Consider the following 18922-nt stretch of genomic DNA (forward strand, 5'->3'; position numbering starts at 1 on the left):
AGTCTGGATATCTGTGTTTCTACCACACATCAGTCTGGATATCTATGTTACTACCACATCAGCCTGGATATCCGAGTTACTACCACACATCAGCCTGGATATCTGAGTTATGACCACACATCAGTCTGGATATCTGAGTTACTACCACACATCAGCCTGGATATCTGAGTTACTACCACACATCAGTCTGGTTATCTGAGTTACTACAACACATCAGTCTGGATATCTGAGTTACTACCACACATCAGCCTGGATATCTGTGTTACTACCAAACATCAGCCCGGATATCTGTTACTACCACACATCAGTCTGGATATCTGAGTTACTACCACACATCAGCCTGGATATCTGTGTTACTACCACACATCAGCCTGGATATCTGAGTTACTACCACACATCAGCCTGGATATCTGAGTTACTACCACACATCAGCCTGGATATCTGTTACTACCACACATCAGTCTGGATATCTGTGTTACTACCACACATCAGCCTGGATATCTGAGTTACTACCACACATCAGCCTGGATATCTGAGTAACTACCACACATTAGTCTGGATATCTGAGTTACTACAATACATCGGTCTGGATATCTGAGTTACTACCATACATCAGCCTGGATATCTGAGTTACTACCACACATCAGCCTGGATATCTGTGTTACTAAGGCACATGAGCCTGGGTATCTGAGTTACTACCACACATCAGCCTGGATATCTGTGTTACTGTCACACATCAGCCTGGATATCTGCCACACCTGAGCTCAGATCTATAACACCAATGTACTTTTAGGAGGATTTATATGTGATTTTGAGGACTTCTGTAGGTGTTAGAGTATTATAATTACTGGATTTCCTCCTTACCAATAGTTTGGAATTTTATCTTCATTTTTATTTATACTAGTTAGCGACAGAGCTGACTTACACCTAGAACCATGGTAAGATTTATGTATGTACTCTGTCGTGTATTGTATGTGCATTACCTTGCTACAATCAATTTACATACCTCACATGTGTACATGTTGAATCTTTTATAATACTGTGCATGTAGACTAACAGACTTCCCTGTCACCCTACCCATCTTATGTCACCTCCAAGTCCCAGTCATTTCTATCTTCTTAACTCACCTGGTATTAGTTTTATATTTATATACAATGCTACATAGATCCAATGCATTTATATACTTTTCACATGTTAATTTACCTGTTGAAAACAATGGTTTGCATGCATGTTACTAATCTAATATATGCATGCAGAACACAATGTACTGTAATATATGTAGACAAGTATGTGTGGTACGTAAACCATACTGGGGAATCTAGGTGGGGGAACTCTGTTGTATATCCCTATCCCTACCTCTACACTACCCTAATCCTTATCCCAAGGAACACACACCTATCCCTACCTCTACACTACCCTTATCCTTTATCACAAGGAACACACACCTATCCCCACCTCTACACTACCCTTATCCTTTATCCCAAGGAACACACACCTATCCCTACCTCTACACCACCCTTATCCTTTATCACAAGGAACACACACCTATCCCTACCTCTACACTACCCTTATCCTTTATCACAAGGAACACATACCTATCCCCACCTCTATACTACCCTTATCCTTTATCACAAGGAACACACACCTATCCCCACCTCTACACTACCCTTATCACAAGGAACACACACCTATCCCCACCTCTACACCACCCTTATCACAAGGAACACACACCTATCCCTACCTCTACACTACCCTTATCCTTTATCACAAGGAACACACACCTATCCCTACCTCTACACTACCCTAATCCTTTATCACAAGGAACACACACCTATCCCTACCTCTACACTACCCTAATCCTTTATCACAAGGAACACACACCTATCCCCACCTCTATACACTACCCTAATCCTTTATCACAAGGAACACACACCTATCCCCACCTCTACACTACCCTTATCACAAGGAACACACACCTATCCCTACCTCTACACTACCCTTATCCTTTATCACAAGGAACACACACCTATCCCCACCTCTACACTACCCTTATCACAAGGAACACACACCTATCCCCACCTCTACACTACCCTTATCCTTTATCACAAGGAACACACACCTATCCCCACCTCTACACTACCCTAATCCTTTATCACAAGGAACACACACCTATCCCCACCTCTACACTACCCTTATCACAAGGAACACACACCTATCCCCACCTCTACACTACCTTTATCACAAGGAACACACACCTATCCCCACCTCTACACTACCCTTATCACAAGGAACACATACCTATCCCCACCTCTACACTACCCTTATCACAAGGAACACACACCTATCCCCACCTCTACACTACCCTTATCCTTTATCACAAGGAACACACACCTATCCCCACCTCTACACTACCCTAATCCTTTATCACAAGGAACACACACCTATCCCCACCTCTACACTACCCTTATCACAAGGAACACACACCTATCCCCACCTCTACACTACCTTTATCACAAGGAACACACACCTATCCCCACCTCTACACCACCCTTATCACAAGGAACACACACCTATCCCCACCTCTACACTACCCTTATCACAAGGAACACACACCTATCCCCACCTCTACACCACCCTAATCCTTTATCACAAGGAACACATACCTATCCCCACCTCTACACTACCCTAATCCTTTATCACAAGGAACACACACCTATCCCCACCTCTACACTACCCTTATCACAAGGAACACATACCTATCCCCACCTCTACACTACCCTAATCCTTTATCACAAGGAACACACACCTATCCCCACCTCTACACCACCCTTATCACAAGGAACACATACCTATCCCCACCTCTACACTACCCTAATCCTTTATCACAAGGAACACACACCTATCCCCACCTCTACACTACCCTTATCACAAGGAACACATACCTATCCCCACCTCTACACTACCCTAATCCTTTATCACAAGGAACACACACCTATCCCCACCTCTACACCACCCTTATCACAAGGAACACATACCTATCCCTACCTCTACACTACCCTTATCACAAGGAACACACACCTATCCCCACCTCTACACTACCCTTATCACAAGGAACACATACCTATCCCCACCTCTACACTTCCCTTATCCTTTATCACAAGGAACACACACCTATCCCCACCTCTACACTACCCTTATCCTTTATTACAAGGAACACACACCTATCCCTACCTCTACACTACCCTTATCCTTTATTACAAGGAACACACACCTATCCCCACCTCTACACTACCCTTATCACAAGGAACACATACCTATCCCCACCTCTACACTACCCTTATCCTTTATCACAAGGAACACACACCTATCCCCACCTCTACACTACCCTTATCCTTTATTACAAGGAACACACACCTATCCCCACCTCTACACTACCCTTATCACAAGGAACACATACCTATCCCCACCTCTACACTACCCTTATCCTTTATCACAAGGAACACACACCTATCCCCACCTCTACACTACCCTTATCCTTTATTACAAGGAACACACACCTATCCCCACCTCTACACTACCCTTATCCTTTATTACAAGGAACACACACCTATCCCCACCTCTACACTACCCTTATCACAAGGAACACACACCTATCCCTACCTCTACGCTACCCTAATCCTTTATCACAAGGAACACACACCTATCCCCACCTCTACACTACCCTAATCCTTTATCACAAGGAACACACACCTATCCCCACCTCTACACCACCCTAATCCTTTATCACAAGGAACACACACCTATCCCCACCTCTACACCACCCTAATCCTTTATCACAAGGAACACACACCTATCCCCACCTCTACACTACCCTTATCACAAGGAACACACACCTATCCCCACCTCTACACTACCTTTATCACAAGGAACACACACCTATCCCCACCTCTACACCACCCTTATCACAAGGAACACACACCTATCCCCACCTCTACACTACCCTTATCACAAGGAACACACACCTATCCCCACCTCTACACCACCCTAATCCTTTATCACAAGGAACACATACCTATCCCCACCTCTACACTACCCTAATCCTTTATCACAAGGAACACACACCTATCCCCACCTCTACACTACCCTTATCACAAGGAACACATACCTATCCCCACCTCTACACTACCCTACTCCTTTATCACAAGGAACACACACCTATCCCCACCTCTACACCACCCTTATCACAAGGAACACATACCTATCCCCACCTCTACACTACCCTAATCCTTTATCACAAGGAACACACACCTATCCCCACCTCTACACTACCCTTATCACAAGGAACACATACCTATCCCCACCTCTACACTACCCTAATCCTTTATCACAAGGAACACACACCTATCCCCACCTCTACACCACCCTTATCACAAGGAACACATACCTATCCCTACCTCTACACTACCCTTATCACAAGGAACACACACCTATCCCCACCTCTACACTACCCTTATCACAAGGAACACATACCTATCCCCACCTCTACACTACCCTTATCCTTTATCACAAGGAACACACACCTATCCCCACCTCTACACTACCCTTATCCTTTATCACAAGGAACACACACCTATCCCCACCTCTACACTACCCTAATCCTTTATCACAAGGAACACATACCTATCCCTACCTCTACACTACCCTTATCACAAGGAACACACACCTATCCCTACCTCTACACTACCTTTATCACAAGGAACACACACCTATCCCTACCTCTACACTACCCTTATCCTGTATCACAAGGAACACACACCTATCCCTACCTCTACACTACCCTTATCACAAGGAACACACACCTATCCCCACCTCTACACCACCCTAATCCTTTATCACAAGGAACACACACCTATCCCCACCTCTACACCACCCTAATCCTTTATCACAAGGAACACACACCTATCCCCACCTCTACACTACCCTTATCACAAGGAACACACACCTATCCCCACCTCTACACCACCCTTATCACAAGGAACACACACCTATCCCCACCTCTACACCACCCTAATCCTTTATCACAAGGAACACACACCTATCCCCACCTCTACACTACCCTTATCACAAGGAACACACACCTATCCCTACCTCTACACCACCCTAATCCTTTATCACAAGGAACACACACCTATCCCCACCTCTACACTACCCTTATCACAAGGAACACACACCTATCCCTACCTCTACACTACCCTAATCCTTTATCACAAGGAACACACACCTATCCCCACCTCTACACTACCCTTATCACAAGGAACACACACCTATCCCCACCTCTACACTACCCTTATCACAAGGAACACACACCTATCCCTACCTCTACACTACCCTTATCACAAGGAACACATACCTATCCCCACCTCTACACTACCCTAATCCTTTATCACAAGGAACACACACCTATCCCCACCTCTACACTACCCTTATCACAAGGAACACACACCTATCCCCACCTCTACACCACCCTTACCACAAGGAACACACACCTATCCCCACCTCTACACCACCCTTATCACAAGGAACACACACCTATCCCCACCTCTACACCACCCTTATCACAAGGAACACACACCTATCCTTACCTCTACACTACCCTTATCACAAGGAACACACACCTATCCCTTCCTCTACACTACCCTTATCACAAGGAACACACACCTATCCCCACCTCTACACTACCCTTATCACAAGGAACACACACCTATCCCCACCTCTACACTACCCTAATCCTTTATCACAAGGAACACACACCTATCCCCACCTCTACACCACCCTTATCACAAGGAACACACACCTATCCCCACCTCTACACTACCCTTACCACAAGGAACACATACCTATCCCCACCTCTACACTACCCTTATCACAAGGAACACACACCTATCCCTACCTCTACACCACCCTAATCCTTTATCACAAGGAACACACACCTATCCCCACCTCTACACTACCCTTATCACAAGGAACACACACCTATCCCTACCTCTACACTACCCTAATCCTTTATCACAAGGAACACACACCTATCCCCACCTCTACACTACCCTAATCCTTTATCACAAGGAACACACACCTATCCCCACCTCTACACTACCCTTATCACAAGGAACACACACCTATCCCCACCTCTACACTACCCTTATCACAAGGAACACACACCTATCCCTACCTCTACACTACCCTTATCCTTTATCACAAGGAACACACACCTATCCCCACCTCTACACCACCCTTATCACAAGGAACACACACCTATCCCCACCTCTACACCACCCTTATCACAAGGAACACACACCTATCCTTACCTCTACACTACCCTTATCACAAGGAACACACACCTATCCCCACCTCTACACTACCCTTATCACAAGGAACACACACCTATCCCCACCTCTACACTACCCTTACCACAAGGAACACATACCTATCCCCACCTCTACACTACCCTTACCACAAGGAACACACACCTATCCCCACCTCTACACTACCCTAATCCTTTATCACAAGGAACACACACCTATCCCCACCTCTACACTACCCTAATCCTTTATCCCAAGGAACACACACCTATCCCCACCTCTACACTACCCTTATCACAAGGAACACACACCTATCCCCACCTCTACACTACCCTAATCCTTTATCACAAGGAACACACACCTATCCCCACCTCTACACCACCCTTATCACAAGGAACACACACCTATCCCCACCTCTACACTACCCTTATCACAAGGAACACACACCTATCCCTACCTCTACACTACCCTTATCACAAGGAACACACACCTATCCCCACCTCTACACTACCCTTATCACAAGGAACACATACCTATCCCCACCTCTACACTACCCTTATCCTTTATCACAAGGAACACACACCTATCCCCACCTCTACACTACCCTTATCCTTTATCACAAGGAACACACACCTATCCCCACCTCTACACTACCCTTATCCTTTATCACAAGGAACACACACCTATCCCCACCTCTACACTACCCTTATCCTTTATCACAAGGAACACACACCTATCCCCACCTCTACACTACCCTTATCCTTTATCACAAGGAACACACACCTATCCCCACCTCTACACTAAAGGTACACACACCTATCCCCACCTCTACACTAAAGGTACACACACCTATCCCCACCTCTACACTACCCTTATCACAAGGAACACACACCTATCCCCACCTCTACACTAAAGGTACACACACCTATCCCCACCTCTACACAAGGAACACACACCTATCCCCACATCTACACCACCCTTATCACAAGGAACACACACCTATCCCCACCTCTACACTAAAGGTACACACACCTATCCCCACCTCTACACTAAAGGAACACACACCTATCCCCACCTCTACACTAAGGAACACACACCTATCCCCACCTCTACACAAGGAACACACACCTATCCCCACCTCTACACTACCCTTATCACAAGGAACACACACCTATCCCCACCTCTACACTACCCTTATCACAAGGAACACACACCTATCCCTACCTCTACACTACCCTTATCACAAGGAACACACACCTATCCCCACCTCTACACTACCCTTATCCTTTATCACAAGGAACACACACCTATCCCCACCTCTACACTACCCTTATCCTTTATCACAAGGAACACATACCTATCCCCACCTCTATACTACCCTAATCCTTTATCCCAAGGAACACACACCTATCCCCACCTCTACACTACCCTTATCACAAGGAACACACACCTATCCCCACCTCTACACTACCCTTATCACAAGGAACACACACCTATCCCTACCTCTACACTACCCTTATCCTTATCACAAGGAACACACACCTATCCCCACTTCTACACTACCCTTATCCTTTATCACAAGGAACACATACCTATCCCCACCTCTATACTACCCTTATCACAAGGAACACACGCCTATCCCCACCTCTATACTACCCTTATCACAAGGAACACACACCTATCCCCACCTCTACACTAAAGGTACACACACCTATCCCTACCTCTACACTACCCTAATCCTTTATCACAAGGAACACACACCTATCCCCACCTCTACACTACCCTAATCCTTTATCCCAAGGAACACACACCTATCCCCACCTCTACACTACACTACCTTTATCACAAGGAACACATACCTATCCCCACCTCTACACTACCCTTATCACAAGGAACACATACCTATCCCCACCTCTACACTACCCTTATCACAAGGAACACACACCTATCCCTACCTCTACACTACCCTTACCACAAGGAACACACACCTATCCCCACCTCTACACTACCCTTATCACAAGGAACACACACCTATCCCCACCTCTACACTACCCTTATCCTTTATCACAAGGAACACACACCTATCCCCACCTCTACACTACCCTAATCCTTTATCACAAGGAACACACACCTATCCCCACCTCTACACTACCCTTATCACAAGGAACACACACCTATCCCTACCTCTACACCACCCTTATCACAAGGAACACATACCTATCCCTACCTCTACACTACCCTTATCACAAGGAACACACACCTATCCCCACCTCTACACTACCCTTATCACAAGGAACACACACCTATCCCTACCTCTACACCACCTTTATCACAAGGAACACATACCTATCCCCACCTCTACACTACCCTTATCACAAGGAACACACACCTATCCCCACCTCTACACCACCCTAATCCTTTATCACAAGGAACACACACCTATCCCCACCTCTACACTACCCTTATCACAAGGAACACACACCTATCCCTACCTCTACACCACCCTTATCACAAGGAACACATACCTATCCCTACCTCTACACTACCCTTATCACAAGGAACACACACCTATCCCCACCTCTACACTACCCTTATCACAAGGAACACACACCTATCCCTACCTCTACACTACCCTAATCCTTATCACAAGGAACACACACCTATCCCTACCTCTACACTACCCTTATCACAAGGAACACACACCTATCCCTACCTCTACACTACCCTTATCACAAGGAACACACACCTATCCCCACCTCTACACCACCCTTATCACAAGGAACACACACCTATCCCCACTTCTACACTACCCTTATCACAAGGAACACATACCTATCCCTACCTCTACACTACCCTTATCCTTTATCACAAGGAACACACACCTATCCCCACATCTACACCACCCTTATCACAAGGAACACACACCTATCCCCACCTCTACACTACCCTTATCACAAGGAACACACACCTATCCCCACCTCTACACTACCCTTATCCTTTATCACAAGGAACACACACCTATCCCTACCTCTACACTACCCTTATCACAAGGAACACACACCTATCCCCACCTCTACACTACCCTAATCCTTTATCACAAGGAACACACACCTATCCCCACCTCTACACTACCCTTATCACAAGGAACACACACCTATCCCCACCTCTACACTACCCTTATCACAAGGAACACACACCTATCCCCACCTCTACACTACCCTTATCACAAGGAACACACACCTATCCCCACCTCTACACTACCCTAATCCTTTATCCCAAGGAACACACACCTATCCCCACCTCTACACTACCCTTATCCTTTATCACAAGGAACACACACCTATCCCCACCTCTACACTACCCTTATCACAAGGAACACATACCTATCCCCACCTCTACACTACCCTTATCCTTTATCACAAGGAACACACACCTATCCCCACCTCTACACTACCCTTATCACAAGGAACACACACCTATCCCCACCTCTACACTACCCTTATCACAAGGAACACACACCTATCCCCACCTCTACACTACCCTTATCACAAGGAACACATACCTATCCCCACCTCTACACTACCCTAATCCTTTATCACAAGGAACACACACCTATCCCCACCTCTACACTACCCTTATCACAAGGAACACATACCTATCCCCACCTCTACACTACCCTTATCACAAGGAACACACACCTATCCCCACCTCTACACTACCCTTATCACAAGGAACACACACCTATCCCCACCTCTACACTACCCTTATCACAAGGAACACATACCTATCCCCACCTCTACACTACCCTAATCCTTTATCACAAGGAACACACACCTATCCCCACCTCTACACTACCCTTATCACAAGGAACACATACCTATCCCCACCTCTACACTACCCTTATCACAAGGAACACACACCTATCCCCACCTCTACACTACCCTTATCACAAGGAACACACACCTATCCCTACCTCTACACTACCCTTATCACAAGGAACACATACCTATCCCTACCTCTACACTACCCTTATCACAAGGAACACACACCTATCCCCACCTCTACACTACCCTTATCACAAGGAACACACACCTATCCCTACCTCTACACTACCCTAATCCTTTATCACAAGGAACACACACCTATCCCTACCTCTACACTACCCTTATCACAAGGAACACACACCTATCCCTACCTCTACACTACCCTTATCACAAGGAACACACACCTATCCCCACATCTACACCACCCTTATCACAAGGAACACACACCTATCCCCACCTCTACACTACCCTTATCACAAGGAACACACTACCTATCCCTACCTCTACACTACCCTTATCCTTTATCACAAGGAACACACACCTATCCCCACCTCTACACTACCCTTATCACAAGGAACACACACCTATCCCCACCTCTACACTACCCTTATCACAAGGAACACACACCTATCCCCACCTCTACACTCCCTTATCCTTTATCACAAGGAACACACACCTATCCCTTACCTCTACACTACCCTTATCACAAGGAACACACACCTATCCCCACCTCTACACTACCCTAATCCTTTATCACAAGGAACACACACCTATCCCCACCTCTACACTACCCTTATCACAAGGAACACACACCTATCCCCACCTCTACACTACCCTTATCACAAGGAACACACACCTATCCCCACCTCTACACTACCCTTATCACAAGGAACACACACCTATCCCCACCTCTACACTACCCTATCCTTATCCCAAGGAACACACACCTATCCCCACCTCTACACTACCCTTATCCTTTATCACAAGGAACACACACCTATCCCCACCTCTACACTACCCTTATCACAAGGAACACACACCTATCCCCACCTCTACACTACCCTTATCCTTTATCACAAGGAACACACACCTATCCCCACCTCTACACTACCCTTATCACAAGGAACACACACCTATCCCCACCTCTACACTACCCTTATCACAAGGAACACACACCTATCCCCACCTCTACACTACCCTTATCACAAGGAACACATACCTATCCCCACCTCTACACTACCCTAATCCTTTATCACAAGGAACACACACCTATCCCCACCTCTACACTACCCTTATCACAAGGAACACATACCTATCCCCACCTCTACACTACCCTTATCACAAGGAACACACACCTATCCCCACCTCTACATTACCCTTATCACAAGGAACACACACCTATCCCCACCTCTACACTACCCTTATCACAAGGAACACACACCTATCCCCACCTCTACACTACCCTTATCACAAGGAACACACACCTATCCCCACCTCTACACTACCCTAATCCTTTATCACAAGGAACACACACCTATCCCCACCTCTACACTACCCTAATCCTTTATCACAAGGAACACACACCTATCCCCACCTCTACACTACCCTTATCACAAGGAACACATACCTATCCCCACCTCTACACTACCCTTATCACAAGGAACACACACCTATCCCCACCTCTACACTACCCTAATCCTTTATCACAAGGAACACACACCTATCCCCACCTCTACACTACCCTTATCACAAGGAACACATACCTATCCCCACCTCTACACTACCCTTATCACAAGGAACACACACCTATCCCCACCTCTACACTACCCTTATCACAAGGAACACACACCTATCCCCACCTCTACACTACCCTAATCCTTTATCACAAGGAACACACACCTATCCCTACCTCTACACTACCCTTATCCTTTATCACAAGGAACACACACCTATCCCCACCTCTACACTACCCTTATCACAAGGAACACACACCTATCCCTACCTCTACACTACCCTTATCCTTTATCACAAGGAACACACACCTATCCCTACCTCTACACTACCCTTATCCTTTATCACAAGGAACACACACCTATCCCCACCTCTACACCACCCTTATCCTTTATCACAAGGAACACACACCTATCCCCACCTCTACACTACCCTTATCACAAGGAACACACACCTATCCCTACCTATACACTACCCTTACCACAAGGAACACACACCTATCCCCACCTCTACACTAAGGAACACACACCTATCCCCACCTCTACACTAAGGAACACACACCTATCCCCACCTCTACACTAAGGAACACACACCTATCCCCACCTCTACACTAAGGAACACACACCTATCCCCACCTCTACTCTAAAGGAACGCACACCTATCCCCACCTCTACACCACCCTTATCACAAGGAACACACACCTATCCCCACCTCTACACTAAGGAACACACACCTATCCCCACCTCTACACTAAGGAACACACACATATCCTCACCTCTACACTAAAGGTACACACACCTATCCCCACCTCTACTCTAAAGGAACACTGTGTGGTCCTCAAACTCCCATTCCTGATGATCTCCACCCTGAGCTTCAGGTTCCCAGCGGTATGTTAACTCTTCATTCCTATATTGGATACAAACAATCTAGAGTTGTGCCCAGTTCTGCCCGATCAGAAGACATCCCTTCCACCCTGATTATAGAGTATTATTGTATCAGTTGTTGTGTGGTGATGGATGCTGTGATTACCTGAGAGTGATTTATCACTTGAAAGTCAGGTATAGCACTGATGGCCAGTAAAAGGCATGAATCATCTTATTTATTATGCAACCAGTTTTACTTTTTAACTCATCCATAGGATTTCATGGAAAATTACCTGAGGCATATGCGCTATTACCTGTACTAACGAAAATTGTAGTGACGGTATTTGTAGCGAACAAAAGGCACAGTTATATGCACTTGTAGGTGAGCCGTGTTGTACAGAGTTCATGATTAAATTGTAAATAAAATTCTACAATGGCTGATGTCTGTATGACAGTACACTGGTGAGTGTATGATGTACAATGTTGAGATGACAGTCGGTGGAGGCTGGGTGGACATTTTCAGTTAATATGAATGAGAAAGCTTGGTAACATCATAATTCATCATTCTTAGGTCTATGTGGTTTAGTTGACATCATTACCATACATTAATATGTAGATACACCTGTAAAATCAATTCTCTACTCTTCTTATCCATACACCTTTAATTTGTATACACTTTGTTACATGGCAATATATGTTTCAAAACAATAACTTCAATACGCATCAAACTAAAAATGTTCCATACAGGTCAAAGTTCAAGGTCACACTGTTACATTACTATCTGTAGAATTTCTACTACCTTTAACTTTTCTATTGGTCAATTTGAAGCAATAAAGGACTTCCTTGTCCAAATTACAATAATTTTCTTTGAAACGTGTTGCAGGTTAAATTATTATCCAATTTATGCAAATTATGATTGATAAACAGGATTTGTAAAGAAATTAGTTCCTGATGCTATTGAACAATGATAGTTTTGTGTGATTTGTTTAATTGATTAAGAGTATGATTGATTACTGAGTAATAGATATAAGATTGTTATAAGTCATGTGTACAGGTGATAAGCTTAGGGAGACGAGAGAGAGGGGGGGGGGGAGGAACGGGATGGGACAGAAGGGGGGGGGACGCGACAGAAGGGGAGGGGGCGGGATGAGAGGGGAGAGGACGCGAGGAGACAGGAGGGGACAGAAAGGGTGGGGGCGGATGGGAGCGGACGGGACGTGAGGGGACGAAAGAAACAAATTATCAAATACACAACAATACCAACAGACAAGTACAGGAGATTTAATCGAGCTGTGAACAGTCAATCTGGTTGTGGAATGGAATTTTTCACCTGGAGCTGTTTGAAATATAACTTATAAGTTCTGGCCTTATACTGGAGTTGACATAAAACACATTAAAATAGAAATGACAAACAAGTTTTAAACTGTGATTAAATGATATCAGCATTTCATTTTAATTGAAGATTACTTATTATACACAATACACTAAAAACACGTAGAAATCAGGCTGTACGATCAAAAAGAACATTCTAATGTTGTAAAATGCCTTTAGGCATTGAAATAAATTTGAAGTCAAATATTTTTACACACAGTTTAAATTCCCCAAGACTGAAGACATGTTCAGTTTATAGACACCTTTGTATTATGGGGTCGTCTATCTGCCAGTATAGTTTCCTCTGGCTGTATATTTGGTTTGGTTTGGTTTGGTTTGGTTTGGTTTGTTTGACGTCCTATTAACAGCCAGGGTCATTTAAGGACGTGCCAGGTTTTGGAGGTGGAGGAAAGCCGAAATACCTGGAGAAAAACCACCGGCCTACATGTACAGTCAGTACCTGGCAACTGCCCCATGTAGGTCTCGAACTCGCAACCCATAGGTGGAGGGCTAGTGTTAAAGTGTCGGGACACCTTAACCACTTGGCCACTGCTGCCCCCTCTGCCCCTCTGCCCCCTCTGGCTGTTTATCAAAGTAGGAGAAAGGTTTCCCCTATAGTGTACAAATCTATTGTTAAAGGAAATATCATGTCTTTGTTATATATATATAATTTCTTTCAAATGCATATAAATAGCGTAAACTATGTGTGTGACTAAAGAAGAAGGCATTATTTTAGTCATGTTCCTGTCTACACACGTAACAACCACTTATAATTAGCTGCCAATTATCTGCGTTAATTGATCTGTGATGGCAACACAAACACAATATAAGTTATGTTGGGATCTTCTGAGATATGTTTTGGCAGAGTGTAATATATCTTATGCTATTCAGGTTTTTATCCGTTTATTTGATGATATATCCAGGCAGAAGTCAGAGAATAATAAAATTCCATACCTGTATATATACAATATACACCCCAACCCCATCAACGTTGGAAGGGTGTTGGCTGGAATCGCTCTGTCTGGATGTCTGTCTGGATGTCTGTCTGGATGTCTGTCCTCCACAAACCACAAATCTTGTCTGGACAACTCCTAAACTTGTTAACCAATTTTAATAAAGATACATTGGAGTTGTTACATTGGCGTAGATTTTGTTTTTTGTTTTGTTTTGCCAATAGCTAATCAGTTCCTTTGTAGGCATTCGTGTTCCATTTTCAGCTTTATACAGCTCACTCTTACAGGGTTTAAACATTCTTCCTATTAGTCAAGGGATATAGTAAATTTTGAGATTTAGATTCAGATCTATATGTACGATTCACTTTTCATTGTACTTGACAAGTTTAACATGTACAGTGACTCTTTGCATTGGTGTACAGTACTATTAGGTACACAATTAGGATAAGAACACTGTCATCTTACCTGTATTTTAAATGTACAGGTGATGTCAGTTATACCTACATACCCTGTCATCTTACCTGTATTACAAATGTACAGGTGATGTCAGTTATACCTACATATCCTGTCGTCTTACCTGTATTACAATGTACAGGTGATGTCAGTTATACCTACCCTGTCATCTTACCTGTATTACAAATGTACAGGTGATGTCAGTTATACCTACATACCCTGTCATCTTACCTGTATTACAATGTACAGGTGATGTCAGTTATACCTACATACCCTGTCATCTTACCTGTATTACAATGTACAGGTGATGTCAGTTATACCTACATACCCTGTCATCTTACCTGTATTACAAATGTACAGGTGATGTCAGTTATACCTACATACCCTGTCATCTTACCTGTATGACAATGTACAGGTGATGTCAGTTATACCTACATACCCTGTCATCTTACCTGTATTACAATGTACAGGTGATGTCAGTTATACCTACATACCCTGTCATCTTACCTGTATTACAAATGTACAGGTGATGTCAGTTATACCTACATACCCTGTCATCTTATAATTACCTGTATTACAAATGTACAGGTGATGTCAGTTATACCTACATACCCTGTCATCTTACCTGTATTACAATGTACAGGTGATGTCAGTTATACCTACATACCCTGTCATCTTACCTGTATGACAATGTACAGGTGATGTCAGTTATACCTACATACCCTGTCATCTTACCTGTATTACAATGTACAGGTGATGTCAGTTATACCTACATACCCTGTCATCTTACCTGTATTACAAATGTACAGGTGATGTCAGTTATACCTACATACCCTGTCATCTTACCTGTATTACAAATGTACAGGTGATTCCGATGATGCCAAACAGTCATTTCAATATCTGATAAAAGGTTCCTTGATTAATATTCATTAGCATTAAGCAACTTTCTAAAGTTAGTCGCTGGTAGATTTTGATCCAATTAGCCTAATTGGTTTTCATGTTAATAATATGATATTGACATGGCTTAAAGAAGATCAATTATTCATAGGCAGATTTAGATGTGTGTACATGTAAATAGATATGACATTTGTTTATCAGTAGATACAACTTTATATGCGTGTGGTTATCCCTGACAATCGTGTCCTTATTCCCTGGTGACACTAGATTTCAGTCTCACTGATAGGGCTTCTGTGGCAGCTCTCGGCCAATTAATCCTTCTATTCAATAGCTCATTGTAAAATGGAGAATTTGATATTTGAATTTGAGTACACAATTATTATGTACATCAGTATTATATATACTGTCAATTTATGCGTGGTTTATAATGATAGTAGTACTGCTCTGTATTAAGTGGCCCATACTCCTTAAAATATCCCATTTATTAAAGGACCTTTTAGAAAAAATAAGCTGTACTTGCAACTGTTATGGAATATTCATCAAAATTTTTTTATTATATACATTGATAATTCCTTCCTAACATGTCCTTTATATAAATATCTATATAATATGTACTCGATATATTTTGTTTGTTTGCTGGAACAGACATCAGCCCATTTCTCAGCTATCTGAGAATCGCCAACCTTACACAAAGGGAGAGTTAAAACATGCACCTCGATCTTTACCTGAGGTTACCTTGCCGCTAGTGATGGAAATCGATTTCACTTTCAGAATTGATAATCAGAAACTCGAAATCAATCAATTATTGATTATAAGTGGTTTTCTAGCACAGAATTGTCTTTTTTGTAGAAATGTATATACATTATATACATACATTTATTACATGTCTAAACCTTTGTTATTAATATTTTTGACACAAACAAAGCATTTAACGGTTGTTAATTTATTTTAAAATCCTAAAAATGACCACTTTTTGGTTCAGTATGTGTAACATTACAAAAATATACAAAGCCAAATCTTTACAAACACGTGCAGAAATTTGCCTTTTCAAAATCATCATTTTTGACTAATGTAGGCATGTAGGGAAAAAGTTACTTAAAAACTGTGTAATGGGCCATTCAATGTTCTCTAACGTAGTACAGACTGTTATATATTTCAGATAAGATTCTGACAGGAAAAAAAACTTGTATAAATCTGGATGATATAACATCTTGAGCCAACATTAAACTTGTGGGATTCCCCGGAGATTTTGGGTGTTAGAACCTGTGTATTGGAGTTGGGTCATAGGTACAGATGTGTACCTCTCATTATCAGATATATATATACCTATCACCATAGTAACGTACTCCATTAGAACAATATAGAACTATTAGATCTACTGCCTTCTGAAATGTAGGCTGTTAAATCTGATATACAGTCAATAAAATTGCCCTTTTCAAAAGTCTGCTGATTAAATTGTCTGACTACGACAGGTAGGCTTTAATGCAGTCCAACAACATGAGCATCAAAGAGTAAATAAGAATTAATATCACAGCAGCGACAAATTGAATCTAAAAATTCAAGCCTTTAGTTTTCCTGTAGGTGGTGTGTGCGATTCTGAATTATTGACTGGTGTTCTGCCACATGGCAATCAGATATGATTTCATTGAAACAAAATGTCTGAACAGATAATTAGAGGTGACATACTGATATCACAACATGAAGGTGATCACAGTTTGTGAGTTTTGTTGAACTGATGCAATAAAATCTTTGAAGCTGATAAACAGTTTCTTTTTGCCATTATTAGTTTTATTAACAGGATTAGCGTCTGCTATTAAGGTATGGGGCTGCGGTGGCCGAGTGGTTAAGGTGTCCCGACACTTTATCACTAGCTCTCCACCTCTGGGTTGCGGGTGCGAAACCTAAGTGGCAGTTGCCAGGTACTGACCGTAGGCCGGTGGTTTTTCTCCGGGTACTCCGTCTTTCCTCCACCTCCAAAACCTGGCACGTCCTTAAATGACCTTGACTGTTAATTATATATATAATAGGACGTCAAACAAAACAAACCAAACTATTGCGGTCTTTCGACCTTTCAGTGGATGAGAAAAGATAGGAAATTGAGGAATACCCCCGCAACAATTTCTTAAAACTTTGTGTATGTGGTCACACTGGTCAGTATTCAGGTTGTAAGCTGTGTACTTTTTATATAAATGATTTTAGCCATTGTCTTGCAATTTTAGTCCTAAACTAATCTATTAGAGTTTGTTTTGAATTTAATCTAAAATTATATTTCTTTACCTTGCAGGACTTGATTAACCATTCTTCATGGCATTTTCCGAGATAGATTCTCCAGTTTATGTAAGTATATAAAAACGATTTTGATGATTACAGATTCAGTTTGCTAAACTGGCTGTATAAACCTACAGAGGTTTGACATTCTTTTACCTTGTGCCATCATCTTCCAATGGATTCTTTGTTAATGTATGTCCCCC

At 43.1% G+C, this 18922-nt stretch overlaps 1 protein-coding gene across 10 annotated transcripts in view; it reads left to right on the forward strand.

Annotated features, from left to right (window-relative positions):
• LOC117334867 (rho guanine nucleotide exchange factor 28-like) overlaps positions 1-18922 on the forward strand; it is a 209554-nt gene that overhangs the window by 14514 nt on the left and 176118 nt on the right. For all 10 annotated transcript variants that reach the window (XM_033894704.1, XM_033894703.1, XM_033894701.1 and 7 more), the window contains exon 3: positions 18736-18788. In XM_033894704.1, coding sequence (XP_033750595.1) covers positions 18756-18788 — 33 coding nt within the window. In that variant the 5' untranslated portion in view covers positions 18736-18755. The remainder of the gene's footprint in view (positions 1-18735; positions 18789-18922) is intronic.

The sequence above is a fragment of the Pecten maximus genome, chromosome 9 (assembly GCF_902652985.1).
Source record: "Pecten maximus chromosome 9, xPecMax1.1, whole genome shotgun sequence".
Lineage (NCBI taxonomy): Eukaryota > Metazoa > Mollusca > Bivalvia > Pectinida > Pectinidae > Pecten > Pecten maximus.